The sequence below is a fragment of the Erigeron canadensis genome, chromosome 2, assembly GCF_010389155.1.
Source record: "Erigeron canadensis isolate Cc75 chromosome 2, C_canadensis_v1, whole genome shotgun sequence".
NCBI lineage: Eukaryota > Viridiplantae > Streptophyta > Magnoliopsida > Asterales > Asteraceae > Erigeron > Erigeron canadensis.
In genome coordinates, this window is record NC_057762.1 from 655,121 (window position 1) to 669,751 (window position 14,631).

The 14,631-nt window shown below is 37.6% G+C and overlaps 1 protein-coding gene across 1 annotated transcript; it reads left to right on the plus strand.

Annotated features, from left to right (window-relative positions):
- Window positions 1–11,843: 11,843 nt before the first annotated feature.
- On the plus strand, window positions 11,844–14,292 carry LOC122586637. The gene is made up of 4 exons (XM_043758620.1): window positions 11,844–12,835; window positions 12,927–13,077; window positions 13,388–13,520; window positions 13,976–14,292. The coding sequence occupies exons 1-4, from the start codon at window positions 11,844–11,846 to the stop codon at window positions 14,290–14,292; spliced, it is 1,593 nt and encodes a 530-aa protein (XP_043614555.1).
- The last annotated feature ends 339 nt before the right edge of the window (window positions 14,293–14,631 follow it).

A 14,631-nucleotide genomic window follows, 5' to 3' on the forward strand; every position in this document is an offset into this window, starting at 1 on the left:
GAAAGTAAAATAGAAAGGCTAGATCTAGACCGAGGATGAAGATCGAAAGGCGTTAGAAGCTCTAAAACCTTCTGGAAATCTGCAAAGTTGACCTAGGGTTGATAGTGGGCGACTAGGGCTGCTGAATCGGCTCTCTCCTAGGGTTTTGAGGGTTAGTTCGACGTAGATAGAAAGTAAAGTCGGTTGCTAAACTAGGCCACCCAGCGGCGCTGGCTGGGCCTGTAGTGGCGCTGGGTCTACGCTTTGAAGGGCCAGCAGCGCTTGCTTGTGGTGAGCGGCGCTGGGTATTGGCCAGCGGCGCTGGTGAGTAGGCAGTAGCGATGGTTGTTGGCCAACGGCGATGGCATGGTACCAGCGGCGCTGGTGGCTTCTACTGCTACTCATTTAGACATCTTCGTTCGGCTCTCGAATAACCTCCTTTTGTCTTGTAATTTTCATAGGCTTCTTTCTTGAGTCACTTGATGTCATTTACCCTCTTTCGCATCTTCCGTGAACCTACATAAACATACGATTCATTAAGTACCAATAGTTCAGGAATATTAACTCATTTAGACATCGAAATGATGCCTTTCAATAGGGGTTTTTATCACAAAATGGACGCTCATCATATACCCCACACTTAAGTCTTTGCTTGTCCTCAAGCAAATAGTCCAAGAAAGATAAAATAATGAGGAGTGGACATCTTAAGTGCTAAAGTGTTCTACTATATTAAAATCATTTGAAAGATTAGGCATGCAAAATGACTTGAGAAAGCTTTAGACAAAATCAGTAAGCTATAGCTAGAGGTGAGATACTTAGTCAATCAGAACTAAAAGCTAACTTTATATTCGCGTTAATACATCTAAATTAGTTCTATACTTCCACATGTCTTACAGCTCAATCTTACTACCTTCTGCTGAATAGTTAAGCACTTAATTAAGGTTTGTATAGCAATCAGAACTACTAGCTACCAGTAAGGCATGAACATTTCAAGATTTGTGTACTTGTGAGTCACTACTTAGACATACTCCTACACTACAGTCATGCTTACTAGCTAAATACTAAAGAAGTTATATGATTTATCATCTTTAATAGTTGAGACAGCGGTGATAGGTCGGTGATTCCTCACTCACAAAGCGACATAACTCAACTAAAAGCTCACATCAAGACAGCGGTGACAGATCGGTGGTTCCCCACGCACAGAGCAACATAACTTGATGCTTATAGATTTTACTCATTAATAATTCTTTGAACTTTATTTAATCTCCTGATTGCCTTTCTTTAAGATTTACTACATTATTCATGCAATATTGTAACATCCCAAGATTTTTAGAATAAATAAATTAACCTCTTTTTATAGTTTTGACATTAAAATAATTTCCTACTATTTTATTTTTGGATACGGGGTTAATTTAGTTGGAACTTTAGCGGATAGCGGGTAAACTAACCTCAAAATATGAGTTGGGGCGTGGCACAAAAAGGAAGTGCCAGCCAACCTCACTTTTGTGAGTCATCCTTCCATTCTCTCATTTTTTCTTCTTCTCTTAAATCTACTCTAAATCAAACTTAATTCAATTCAATTCTAGATTTATTCAACAATAACAATAAAAATAAATCTTCCATTATTCTTCTAAATTGAAAGATTGAAATTGAAAGTGTGTGGTGGTGTGTGTGGGCCGATTTCAAGAGGGAAAAAGGGAGGAGACTAGGAGTGCGATTTCATTTATCTTCAAGTGTGTGTATCTTAATTAATCAAATCCTCCCAAAATAATAATAATAATCACTACAAATAGTTAACTAGTGAATTGGAGAATTGAGTGTGGGTGTGTGTGTGGGTGTCGAACCACACTAAGAAAGAAGGGAGAAAGGATCTTGATTCTAGTTGTTCAATTTCATTATAGTAGATTACTTCTCTAAGGTAAGAACTCATTTAACCTAGTTTTGATTTTAGTTTCAAGAATTAGGGTTCATGCAACTTTTAACTTGGGGGTTTTTGGGTTGGATGATATTTTGGCTATTAAATTCCCCAAATTCTATTTGTATTTTTGATATGAGATTTTAGTGATACTTGAATGGGTTGAATTGAGTTGTTAGTGACCCTTATGGTCAAAATGAGAATTTGATAATTTTGAACAATGAGATGAAATGACCATATGATGGTGGTAAAAGAGATTTTTACTAAAATGATGATTATGAAAGATAGAAAATGTTGTCAAATGAGATTTTGAAATGAGTCAACTCAAAGAGAATGAGTTGGGTATAGTTAGGAATGTTAGTGAATCGATAGTTGGCTAAGTGAGTTAGCCAAGATTGTGAATAAAGCCTTATATGCATATTGTGTTGATTTGTTAGGTTGAACGCTTTGCATTTGTTGTGAAAATCTTGATTGTTGTTAGTCGCGGAGGAGGTGAGTAAATTTGCATACTCTTATATGTGCATTGGGTCGATTACCATATGATGGTGGATTCCGTGTGTGGTAATCGATTTGGCGTTATGGCCTAATTTTGAGGCCGGGGCCTAAGAACCCCATAGTTGTTTTGAGATGAGGCCTAAGAACCTCTTATGTATTGAGATGAGGCCTAAGAACCTCTTTGATTATTGTTTAGCGTATATAGATCCATGTATGTGTTTGTTAGCGCAAAAGTGAGTATGCAAGTGATGGTATAATGGTACCATTGGCTACATGCGATAGTCTTTTGTGCTTTTGCCCTTCTTCGTATATATATTTGTATGCAAGTTTATTCACTAAGTATTCGCTTACTTTTTAGTTATTTATCTTTTTATAGGTAGTTCCGGAAGAAGGAACTAGTGATTAGTTGATTGAAGTTTGGGCTTGAAGTTGCTAGTAGGTTGAAGGTACTATAACCATTTGCGGAAGATGGTATTTTGATAGAAACCTAGTCGTCCCACCTCATTCATGGCTCTTGATACTTTTGTTTTGTTTGGTACATTTCAGCAAATTTGGTCATATGCGGGTCTTTTGGATTTTCAAAACATGAATGGTTTGACTCGAAAGATGTCAACTTGGGCAAATGACCCATTTGGTTATAAAATGAATGTTTGATCAAACAGATACTTTTGTTATGCTTATTTCCGTGTCTAAAATTTGTTTGAACTTAAAAATTTTGTATTATGAAGTTTGATTTTGAGTTGGGAAGTTGCAAGTTGATTTTAAGTGTCAAGATGTAGTTTTGAAAAAAGTCTGAGTTGGGCTCTCACTGCGGATCAGTGGGGCTTGTGCACTCCTACTGCGGCTCAGTAAGAAATTTCGAAAAATTTTTGCTCCAGTCCTGGCCTTGACTGCGGCGCAGTGGGACATGAAACCTCCCACTACGGCGCAGTGAGAAAAAAATTCTTAATTCCTTTAAAGCGTGTCGGGTCGTTTCAAATATACATTATCAGAGATCCCACTTGACTCATACTCCTACTCTGCATGCAACTAGTTCACATTAAATAGTGTAAGAATTAAGGTGAACCATACATCTACACTAGTTCCTACACAAGCACGTATAATTAAGTCCAATTAATACACCTATACTAATGACTAGAAAGCACTAAAAGCTAGGCATATTCAAGTCCGGTTAAGTATGCTATGGCAAACATAATTGCATACAGTTCCAGTTTAAGCTCTAATCCAGTTGGAAGCATGAACAGCCACAAATCTCTAGTTAAGCTAACAATTCTCACTAACCGTTCATCTACCAAAGCTAATATTGCTTAGTTATCGTCATCTTTTGTCTACTTGCAAAACTTATACTCTCAAAATAGTTTTCAGACACATAAAAATTTAAAAATTTGCATGAAATAAGTAGTAGAAAACTTGTATTAAATCAAACAAATCCCCCCACACTTAAATTGTACAATGCCCTCGTTGTACTAGACATAGAAAGCAAAGGGAAATAGGAAAAACACGTATAAGTAAAAGTAAAAGGATTAACGAAACTTCTCAGGTCTAGAATTGCATGATAGTTGTTGAAGATGGCATTTGCGGAGAGACTTGAATGATGTTGAATCTTCAAAGACTTGAGTGGTCTCCATTTGATGGCGACCATGGATGCATCTCTACCTTCTTTTCTTTTTGGTGTTTTTTGAATTTTTGAATTTTTTTGGATTTTTTGGTTTTTCTGATTTTGTTTTGGATTTTTGACTATCTGGTGTGCAGAACTGGAGCTAGTAGCGGCGCTGGATGGGACTTGAGCAACGCTGGCTTGCAGGTAGCAGCGCTGGATCTGCACAGGTGTAGGTCCAGCATCGCTGGGAGTAGTGGGAGCGGCGCTGGGATGCCCTGATGCATTCCCAGCAGCGCTGGATGACTCCTAACGGCACTTTTACCTCCTGTACGTGTTCCAAGGTCTGATTTCTTCAGCGATTTGATGCTCGAACTCCCCCACACTTAGCTTTTGGCCAAGTGTATGGTTTCCTTCATACTACAAAGCACAATACCCTGCACACTTCAATCAAAATATCAAAAAAAAAAAAAACAAGCTAAAACATGAAATAAAAATAAAAATAAAATTGAAAATAAAAACAAAATGCGATTACAATAAGTTACTTGTTTCCTCTATCCACTGAAAGCTTGCATCTATGATACTCAAAACATACCCATAAAATAGATCACAAATGATAATATTCAAAACAATCACTTAGTTTCAATTAGTCACATATTTCCTAAAAAAATAAAGATGAAAATAAAAAATAAAAATGACTTGGGTTGCCTCCCATGAAGCGCTAAGTTTAATGAGTCTTCAGTTGGACTGGGCCTAGGAACTAGGGTGAGGAGTTGGCCTAGGGCCAGTACCCGTTGGGTAAAGTTCGAAGTGACTTATGGCTTCTTTCACTTTGGTTCCTTTCTTCCCCTCCAAGTTTTCTGAGTTATTTCGTGCTCCAGTAGCTTCAAGTATTTCCACGTTGATCGGTGTTTGACTTTCAGGGCTGGTTCGGGTAGGAACGGATTTAGTTTCGCTAGATTCGGAGCTGCAGGGGGTACCAGCGACGTTGGGCATGCCCGAGCGACACTGGGCATTATCCTATAGGGTGCCAGCGGCGCTGGCTGCTCTGTTGCAGCATCAGATTTCTTGAACTTGCACGATTCGGCTTCTTCTTTCTCTCGGACAGCTTTCTTCTCAAATGTTAACCTTAATATAGCTGTTATTACATTCCTCTAGAGGTGAATCATATATGTCTACTTGTCTTTTCTTCAATTCTTTCTTCTTTTCGATATTCAATCTCGATGTAGAAAGCCTCTAATCTCGTATCATCTTCTATTGCCCCTTCCCGACATCTTTTAGCAAGACTCTCCATTCTTCTCCAGGCTTCCCCTATTCCTTCTTCCTCTTTTTGTTCAAATCGTTTCACATCAAATATGGGTTACAACTTCTTAGCCAATTCCTTCCTTTCTTCTAGATCATGATTTACTCTCTTGTAATCCTTTTCCATTAAAATCTTAACTTGTTCGCACCAGAAGTCACCTCCTGCTGACTCGTCCAAAATATGCTGCTCCACCTCTCTAACTCCATAGTAGAATGAGTCGATAACATCATCATCCCAAAATGTATTGGGTGGAAAGCTTCCTAGTAAAACATTAATACGAAACCATGCTTCTTCTAAAGTTTCATCCTCTCTCTGCTTGAAATCGAAGATGATAGAGGTGTCCATGCTTAATTCATCGAATTCTTCTTCCTCTTCTAAAGATGGTGGTCTGTCTTCACTCTCATCTTCCGATATCGAAACATTACTTTTTACCTCCACCAATTCTTCTAGTTCCCTTAAATCATCGGTCTCCACTTCAACTCGGTAGCAAGCCACATTTGTCTCTTCATCTTCGACTCTTGCCTTCAACAAAACATAATCTGATCATTGCCTCAATATTAGCTCACCTTTATCGAAGTCTAGTTTCGCTCTTGCCGAGTATAAGAACGACATTCCTAGAACTAATGGAATTTTATGGTAAGACAGGAGGTCTAGAACCATAAAGGTCATTTCAAAACTTATTCCCTTTACCGTAATGACCACTCTTTCCACTTTTGCTCCTTGACATTTTGAGATTCTAAATATAACTTCCAACCTTACCCCATCTGGATTTGTCGTTTCGAGTCTTAGACGGTCGCATAGTACCTTAGGCATAATGTTGGTGTTGGATCCAAAATCCACCACGGCTATTAAGTTCTCTGATTGATTTATAAGACATGGTACCACGAACTTTGCAAGATTTACCTTTCCGGTGTTGTTCCATTCCTTTTTCAACTCTAGTTTTGAGATGTTCTCAGCTCCTCCTCTCGATCTGCATAGAATTGGGCTGTCCGGGGCTCCCAGCGGCGCTGGTAAAGCCTGACATGGTCGGGAATTGTCCGCTTTAGCTTTTGTGCTCTGTCTTTTATCCTCCTAGAGCTCTCTAATGCCAACCTGACTCGACCTATTGTTGCATGCAATTCAGCTTCCTCCGGGAACGATCTTTTGTGGTAATCTCCATGCTTTGGGTTCCCTTTTATTCTTAGAATTGTCAATCGGTCAACCACTCTTTCCAACTTCTTCTCAATTCTTTTCCACACTTCGTCAGCTTTCTGATGCAACAAGCTCTACATGTCCGCAGCTTTTATAATGTAGAGGTCGTAGGTGCACTTCTCGTTACTCCATTCCTTGAACGGTCCTTCCTTAAGGTGATCTATGATCTCATTCAAAGAGTTAATGAATTTTCAATTGAGTCTCATACGCTCATTCCATGCTTCCTTCCATTCTGGGCAATCAAGCTGATTGAATTTCTTTATCTCTTCCATCAACCTTTCCTGACGTATGAATATCTCTAGAAGCTTAGGTCTCGGCTTTGGATAAAGTTTAAGGAAGTATTCGGATTTGACCGAGGTCCCCAGCGGCGCTGGGTGGTTCTGTCCAGTCTTTCTTTGCTCTTTATCCCCCGGGATGAAACGTATCGAGGTATCCTGGCCGTGGTTTTCTGTTTCTGATCGATAATCAACTGAACTAAAAGAAGTAAAGAAATCAAAATCAGGGTTTTCGGCCGATCTGTATCTCCCCAGCGGTGCTGGCATAGTGCCAGCGGCGCTGGATTGTGATGCCAGCGGCGCTGGATTGTCCTGAGCAGTTCCCGAATTCGCTTTTCGCCATTTTAACGTCTTTCTCCATTCCCGAGTCAGATTCTTCAAATCTGTTCCAATGCATTGTACCTATCTTAACTGAAACAAACTAAACGAAAACTAAAGAAAAGAAAACGAAAACAAAAACAAACACGAAAACGATTGGTAACTTCTAAAACACTACAAAATATGAATTAACCTAAATGCAAACAATCTCATTTTAACAACTAAAAAAGATAAAAAGAAAAATATTCTTGGATTTTTGATTTTAAGAAAATGAAAATGCTAACGAAGTTGACTAAACCCTAATTTGACCTAATTTGACCTGAAATGAATACTGAAAAGTAACTAATTCTTGCCAAAACACAAAATAGGATCGAATTACACTACTAAAATAAGAATGCGTCGCGTCCCCCGCAGCGGCGCCAAAAGACTTGATGGTGGTTTTTCTTTATGTCTTTGAATTTAAAAAAAAAAAATTTATAAATGTTGTACAAGTAACTATCTTTTTTAAACACACACACACACACTAATGGGCAGAGAACCCGGTCAGTGTAGTATACTCTAGTGATAAGCTACAGGATCGTTCGCAGGGACGTTTTGCACTACCTAATCTAATAATTTGTGTAATTCTAGCGGTTGGGGGTTATCACAATTTCCTATTAAACTAATTAAATACTGAAAAGTAAATAGAAGCCACAACCACTTATTCAGCGAGAGGCTTAGTCTGAAAATGTTTGAAAGAAAGCAAATAACAGTAGTTAAATTAAAATACTTGTTTGGCATCTCCAATCTCATGGTACGACCAAATACTATCCTACTGGTTTGTTAGACTGTTGGAAACTTAATCACGGCTCAGATTCTCGTTAGATTCACTTTGCCTAATTACTAGTGTTGTCATTAGACTCACACTACCCTATAAACAAATTCTCATTAGATTCATTGTTTAAGTTTTACTGACCTAAAGTTTGTGTTACTAATTCATCTTTTAATTACCCGGCTCTAAAGCCATTAACAGATAGTAATTATCTTCGGTGACCACAGTGTTCGTTTCTAAGTCACAGGATCGCGTCTGACATTGTTAATCATCATGTTCTATTCATTCTAATTACTAAGTGAATCACCTTTTACATCTAGTTATAGACCGACTACTGTTTTCCATCCTTATTTATTAATCCTATTGTATGATTATAGACCGATCATAAGAACTAAACTAATACATGCAGATATAGAACCTATAATAATATGAAGAACTAGTAAAACATGGATCTAAAATAAACGGTAAAACACACTCCAACAGATTCTAACAAACACAGTAAAACAATAAACATCCACAGTGCTCGTTTCCAAGTCAAAGGATCACGTCTGACATTGTTATTCATCATGTTCTATTCATTCTAATTACTATAGTTCTGGATCCCTCGGTTACACGTGAATCACCTTTTACATCTAGTTATAGACCGACTACTGATTTCTATCCTTATTTATTAATCCTATTGTATGATTATAGACCGATCATAAGAATTAAACTAATACATGCAGATATAGAACCTATAATAATATGAAGAACTAGTAAAACATGGATCTACGATAAACAGTAAAACGCACTCCAACATATTCTAACAAACACAGTAAAACAATAAACGTCTACATGATCACATTAATCCAAAAAAGTATTCAGCCTACTAGCCTAGCATTATTAATGGAATAACAAAGTCCGAAAAGATGAAAGACATTGTTTAACAAAAGAAAGTAAAATAGAAATACTAGATCTAGACCGAGGATGAAGATCGAAAGGTGTTATAAGCTCCAAAACTTTCTGGAAAACTGCAAAGTCGACCTAGGGTTGATAGTGGCCGGCTAGGGCTGCTGAATCGGCTTTTTCCTAGGGTTATGGGGGTTCGTTTGACTTAAATAGAAAGTAAAGTCGGTTGCTAAACTGGGCCACACAGCAGCGCTTGCTTGTGGTGAGCGGCGCTGAGGAGTGGGCAGCATCGCTGGTTGTTGGCCAGCGGAGCTGGCATGGGGCCAGCGGCGCTGGTGGCTTCTACTGTGTCTTCGTTCGGCTCTCAAATCACCGCCTTGTGTCTTGTAATCTTCATATGCTTCTTTCTTGAGTCACTTGATGCCATTTACCCTCTCTCGCATCTCCCGTGAACGTACATAAATATACAATTCATTAAGTACCAATAGTTCTGGAATATTAACAAATTTAGACATTGAAATGAAGCCTTTCAATCGGGGTTTTTATCACAAAGTGGACGCTCATCATCGGGTTTTGATGATATACATTTTTCGTAGTAATACCATAAGATTCGTGATTTAAACATAACATAAGTCCAATAACATTAAGTTACGTCAAGTATCCATAACAAACAAAATTCTAGCAGCACAAAAGCCATAGTTAAAATAAGTTCTAATACAAGTTTAAACACATAAAATGTAACCTCTTCAAAAGTCATTTCTTCCAACAATTGCAAAAAAGAAATATAAATTAAGACCTAATTAACAAAAAAAATCAAATTAACAAAAAAACCCAATTAACAAAAGCGGTTATTAGGTCTCTGAATAATCAAAATTAATTAGTACACATAACACTAAAAAATTTTTACCTTTTAATGGCACCTAGTTTTTATGGCAGGTATAATATGTGCCACTATAACTTACTTTTTAGTAACACATTGATATATGCCACAAAAGATGCTAATAATTAGTGACATTGTTATAGACCATACCATTTGTGGCACTTAACTTATTTTGGTAATAAATATTATATCCGATGTTTATTAGTTAATAGTTATCACAACATTTTATTAATTTTATTTGCTATTATCCTTTTAAAGAGAAACTTTTTTTATGACTCAATTAACCAAATGTTTTGACATGTTAAGTTTTTTCCTGTTCAAAAGCCAAGTAAAAATTGGCGGCTATTTTCCCTCCCCAATTTTCACATCCCCAATTTTTGCTCTTTAAATTTTGAATCCCCTCCCACATCTTAAGATCTAAAAAATTGGCAGTCATTTCATTTACCTTATCCCCTATCTAGATGTGTAAATAAAATCGCTTGTTCAAAATCACAAACTTTCAGTCACATATATTTTAGATAGACCTACATTGTGAGTATTTGGGCTATATTTAAGGCGGTTCTGCAAATCACTACCAAACTTACAATCGGTCCATATACTTGACAAGCCACCTCCACTTTGTAACAGGTGAATATTTTTGTTCCTTTATTTGACTGCTTACTTGATCGATTTATCACATATATTATTTATTTTCAATTTCTTGGGGTATAGAGGCTCTCTTTGTTGTTCATTTTGTGTGTTATTAATTGGATGTGTGTGTGTCCAAATTTACTAACCAAGACGTGTCATTTCAGTCCATTAATGGATATTTTGTACATATTGTTGGTTATAGAAATGTTTACAAATGACCGTGTGCATACATTTCCCTTGCAGTTAATGGAAATTTCAAAGATATTAGTTTTTGCTTAACCCATTGTTGTCATATTTAGCTTCATTGTACTCAAACTCATAAAGATAAGAATGGCTTGCACATTCTTTTGCTACAAAAAGGTGCTCTTGTAATTACTTTAAAATGGCCGGTTCGGGTAGTTAAAAGCGGTTCAATTGCAGGTTTCGGACCGGGGACTATTAGACCGGAATTCTTAAAATACCGGTCCAACCGCGGTCCCATCGGTTGGACCAGTGTTTAAAAACATTGGAATTATTAGTGTCGAAATCGGATATAGATGGCAGGAGGTTTCATAATTTTAGGTATATATATATATATACAATGAGGTTTCATAATTTTAGGTATATATATATATATTGGAGTTGTGTTGTCAAACCTAGAAAAAATAAAAAGTGAGATTTGCTGATTATTAAACAAATAAGAAAAAAACCCAAGAACTAAAAACTAGGTGAGGAGCATGTTAGAAATAAAAGATAATATTACTGGATCAGAAGAAATCATCATTTCCCAAGATAGAAGATCTCGACTTAGGCAACACTCCAAAGAACAAGACGGATTACAACTATGATTTTGTTTCAATAATTAGCTACTTGATTTCTTGTATAAATAGGGACCATGATAAGTTGTAATTTATCACAATATCAATAAAAAGGAAAGTTTCACTGATTCATAATAGTTTTGATGGTATCAGAGCCGTTAATTCTGTTCTCATCTTCAGAGCCGTTAATTCGGTTCTCATCATCTACGTAAACCAGCGTTATACTCACAAACCATCGAGCAGCCACCATGGCGGACAAAGCCGGCGGCTCAGGCTCGGGTTCCTTAGCGCTTCAGATTGCAAATTTGCTACAAAATAACAGTCATCATCAACAGCCAAAGCTTTCTGACAACCTTCAAATCAATCTTAAACTAAACAACCAAAATTATGCCTTATGGACTCGAATGATTCGAGTGGCCATAGGTGGTAAATCCAAAACCTTATTAAATCATCTAACCGAAAACCCACCTGAAAAAGCAACATCAAAAAAATACGAGATGTGGGAACAAGAAGACCTGGTCGTTTTTTATTGGCTCATTCAAAACATCGAGCCAACCATAGCTGGAAATCTGACCGAGTTTTCCACATCAAAAGAGTTGTGGGATGCCTTGGTAACAACATACAGTAGAGGCAAAGATAAACTGCAAGCTTTTAATCTCAATGTAAAAGCCAGAGAATTGAAACAACATGACAAAACCCTCAAAGGTTTCTATATCTCCCTCCAAGGTGTATAGGGAGAGATAGATCGAATTGATCCCAATCCAATGAAGTGTGCTGATGATATAAAAACATATGCGAAAATCCGATCTGATAAAAAACTCTTTCAATTTTTGAATAGATTAGATCGGAAATTCGATGCCATAAAAAGAGAAATTCTTCGAAACGAACCCATTCCTACCGTTGAAGTTGCTTATGCCATTGTACGAAAGGAAGCCGCTCACCAAAAGATTTTGGGAGCAACTACCCTCGAACCCCAAGGTGTCGCCGCCGGATTGATTGCCAGAGAAATCAACGTCGGCGGATTCGTTTCAAAAGGTTACCGCCGATACGACACCAAGAAAAAGGAGATCAAAGATGATAAATCTGATCTACTATGTGATGAATGTGGCATGTCGAGACACACCAAGGAGCAGTGCTTTCGTCTTGTTGGTTATCCAGATTGGTGGATCGATGGCAACAAGAAAGGCACCAAATCGCTCAAATCGGACAAAGGGAAAACAAGTGTTTCGGTCACTGACCATAATAAAGCAAGCAGTAGTGGCGGCCGGCGATCAGAAGGGTACGGCGGCATGGCGGAATCTGGCAGAGAAGAGAAGGGGGAAGGAGATGAATCTTCTTTTTCGGTGGTAAAAGGTAAAAGGGAAGATATTTGTTTCCAAAAAATAACATATCTTCCATATATGTATCGACCGACCCCTAATTCTCCAATGCCTAATTACTTGTGTCATGGACCTAAAAAACAAAATGGGCCAAGTCTATTTTCTTATGGACTTAATAATGAGGAAATAAAAAGCCCAATGTTCTTTGATGGATCGGCATATACGGCCCGGAATCATAGTACAGATTCGAATGGGCCTTGGATATTTGATTGTGGGGCCACGGATACTATGACGTATGAGTTATCCGATTTTTCAAAAATTTCAAAGGCGAGAAAAACACATATCAAAGCAGCAAATAAAGGAAAAATGGATGTAAAGACTGGGGGAACGATTAAAATTTCTCTACATATTAAATTATCTAATTGCCTTTATGTTCCGTATTTGTCACATAAACTTTTATCAATAAGTCATGTGACAAAAGAACTTAATTGCTCAATTCTCATGTATCCAACTTTTTGTATTTTACAGGATATCAGGACGGGACGGATTATTGGGCGTGGCACTGAGAGAGAGACTGGATTATGTTGATGAAGTAAATGCAAGTGGAAATGTGATGCTAGCTCATGGAACCAGTGAAAGAGAAGCTTGGTTGTGGCATAGAAGACTGGGACATCCTTCGGTTAGTTATTTACATACTTTATTTCCTAGACTTTTTCCTTTGAATAAATCCATTTCTTGTGAAACTTGTGGCCAAAAGTCATAGGCAAGCCTATAAACCAAGCAATACAGGAGTTCATATCCCTTTTTCATTAGTTCATTCAGATGTTTGGGTTCCTGCCCCGGTCCTTGGTGGTCAGAATTTCCGATATTATGTGATTTTTGTCGATGATTTCACTATAATGACTTGGATTTATTTTTTAAAAACTAAAGCGGAAGTATATGATAGGTTCACTGCTTTTTATGTCATGATTCAAACCCAATTTCAACAGTCTATCAAAATTGTGAGGTCTGATAATGGTGGAGAGTATAAAAACTCACAAATGAGCCTATTTTTCCAATCAAAAGGGATAGTCCATCAAACCACATGTCCCCATACCCCAGAACAAAATGGAGTTGCTGAACGTAAGAATAGGCTTTTATTATAAATGACTAGAGCTTTAATAATTGAATCCAATGTTCCAAAATACTTTTAGCCAGAAGCTCTAGCCACTGCCACTTACCTGATTAACTGACTCCCAACCAAAATCCTTAACATTAAAACACCACTTAAAACTCTCACTGATTATCATACACTTCCGCCAACATTTACTCTTCCACCTAACGTTTTTGGATGTATTGTGTTTGTCCATGTTCCGAAGTCATATAGAAATAAACTTGATCCATGTGTTCAAAAGTGTGTCTTCGTGATTTTCAATGAACTAGTCAAAAGGGGTATAGGTGTTATAATCCAAAAACTAGTCATATGTTCACCACAATGAACTGTGATTTTCTTAAAACCAAGTATTTCTACTCCTCGCCACACAGTGGTCAGGGGGAGGAACAATGTGACATACTGAGTTGGCTGGGTTATACTTCAGATTCTAATACCACAGTTGATCTAGATTCATCTCAAGAAGCACAGTCTTCTATAGAAGAGTCCTCTCAGGAACAAAACAGTGTCACCAAAGATATAAGTCCAAACCTGATATCCGAATCCGAGGTACGTAATTCTTCTGAGAATGTTACAATAGAAACTGTTGTACCAGATTCAAATGAAAGTATGCTAGAAAATGAAGAACAGGTTGACGAAGAACCTAATGATGAAGAATCAGTTGATACAGAGGTTCCAAGAAAATATGTGCTCCCAACCAGGTCAACTCGAAGAATACCTGCAAAACGGTATTCTCCAGAATAATTCTCTAGAAGCTCCAAGTATCCTATGGCTAACATAGCAGAAGGCTACCTTTCCGAAGAAGCAAAAGCATTCACAGCGAAACTGTATTTAGAAGAAATTCCATCAAATACAAAGCAGGCATTGAAAATAACTAAGTGGAAGGATGCTATGAAGGTTGAGATGGAAGCACTAGAGAAGAATGAAACATGGGACAAATGCACACTACCTCAAGGAAAGAAACCAGTCGGATGCCGGTGGATCTATACAATTAAATACAGGCCAGATGGGGAAGTAGAAAGATATAAAGCTCGATTAGTTGCCAAAGGGTACACTCAAACATATGGGATTTATTATTCTGGA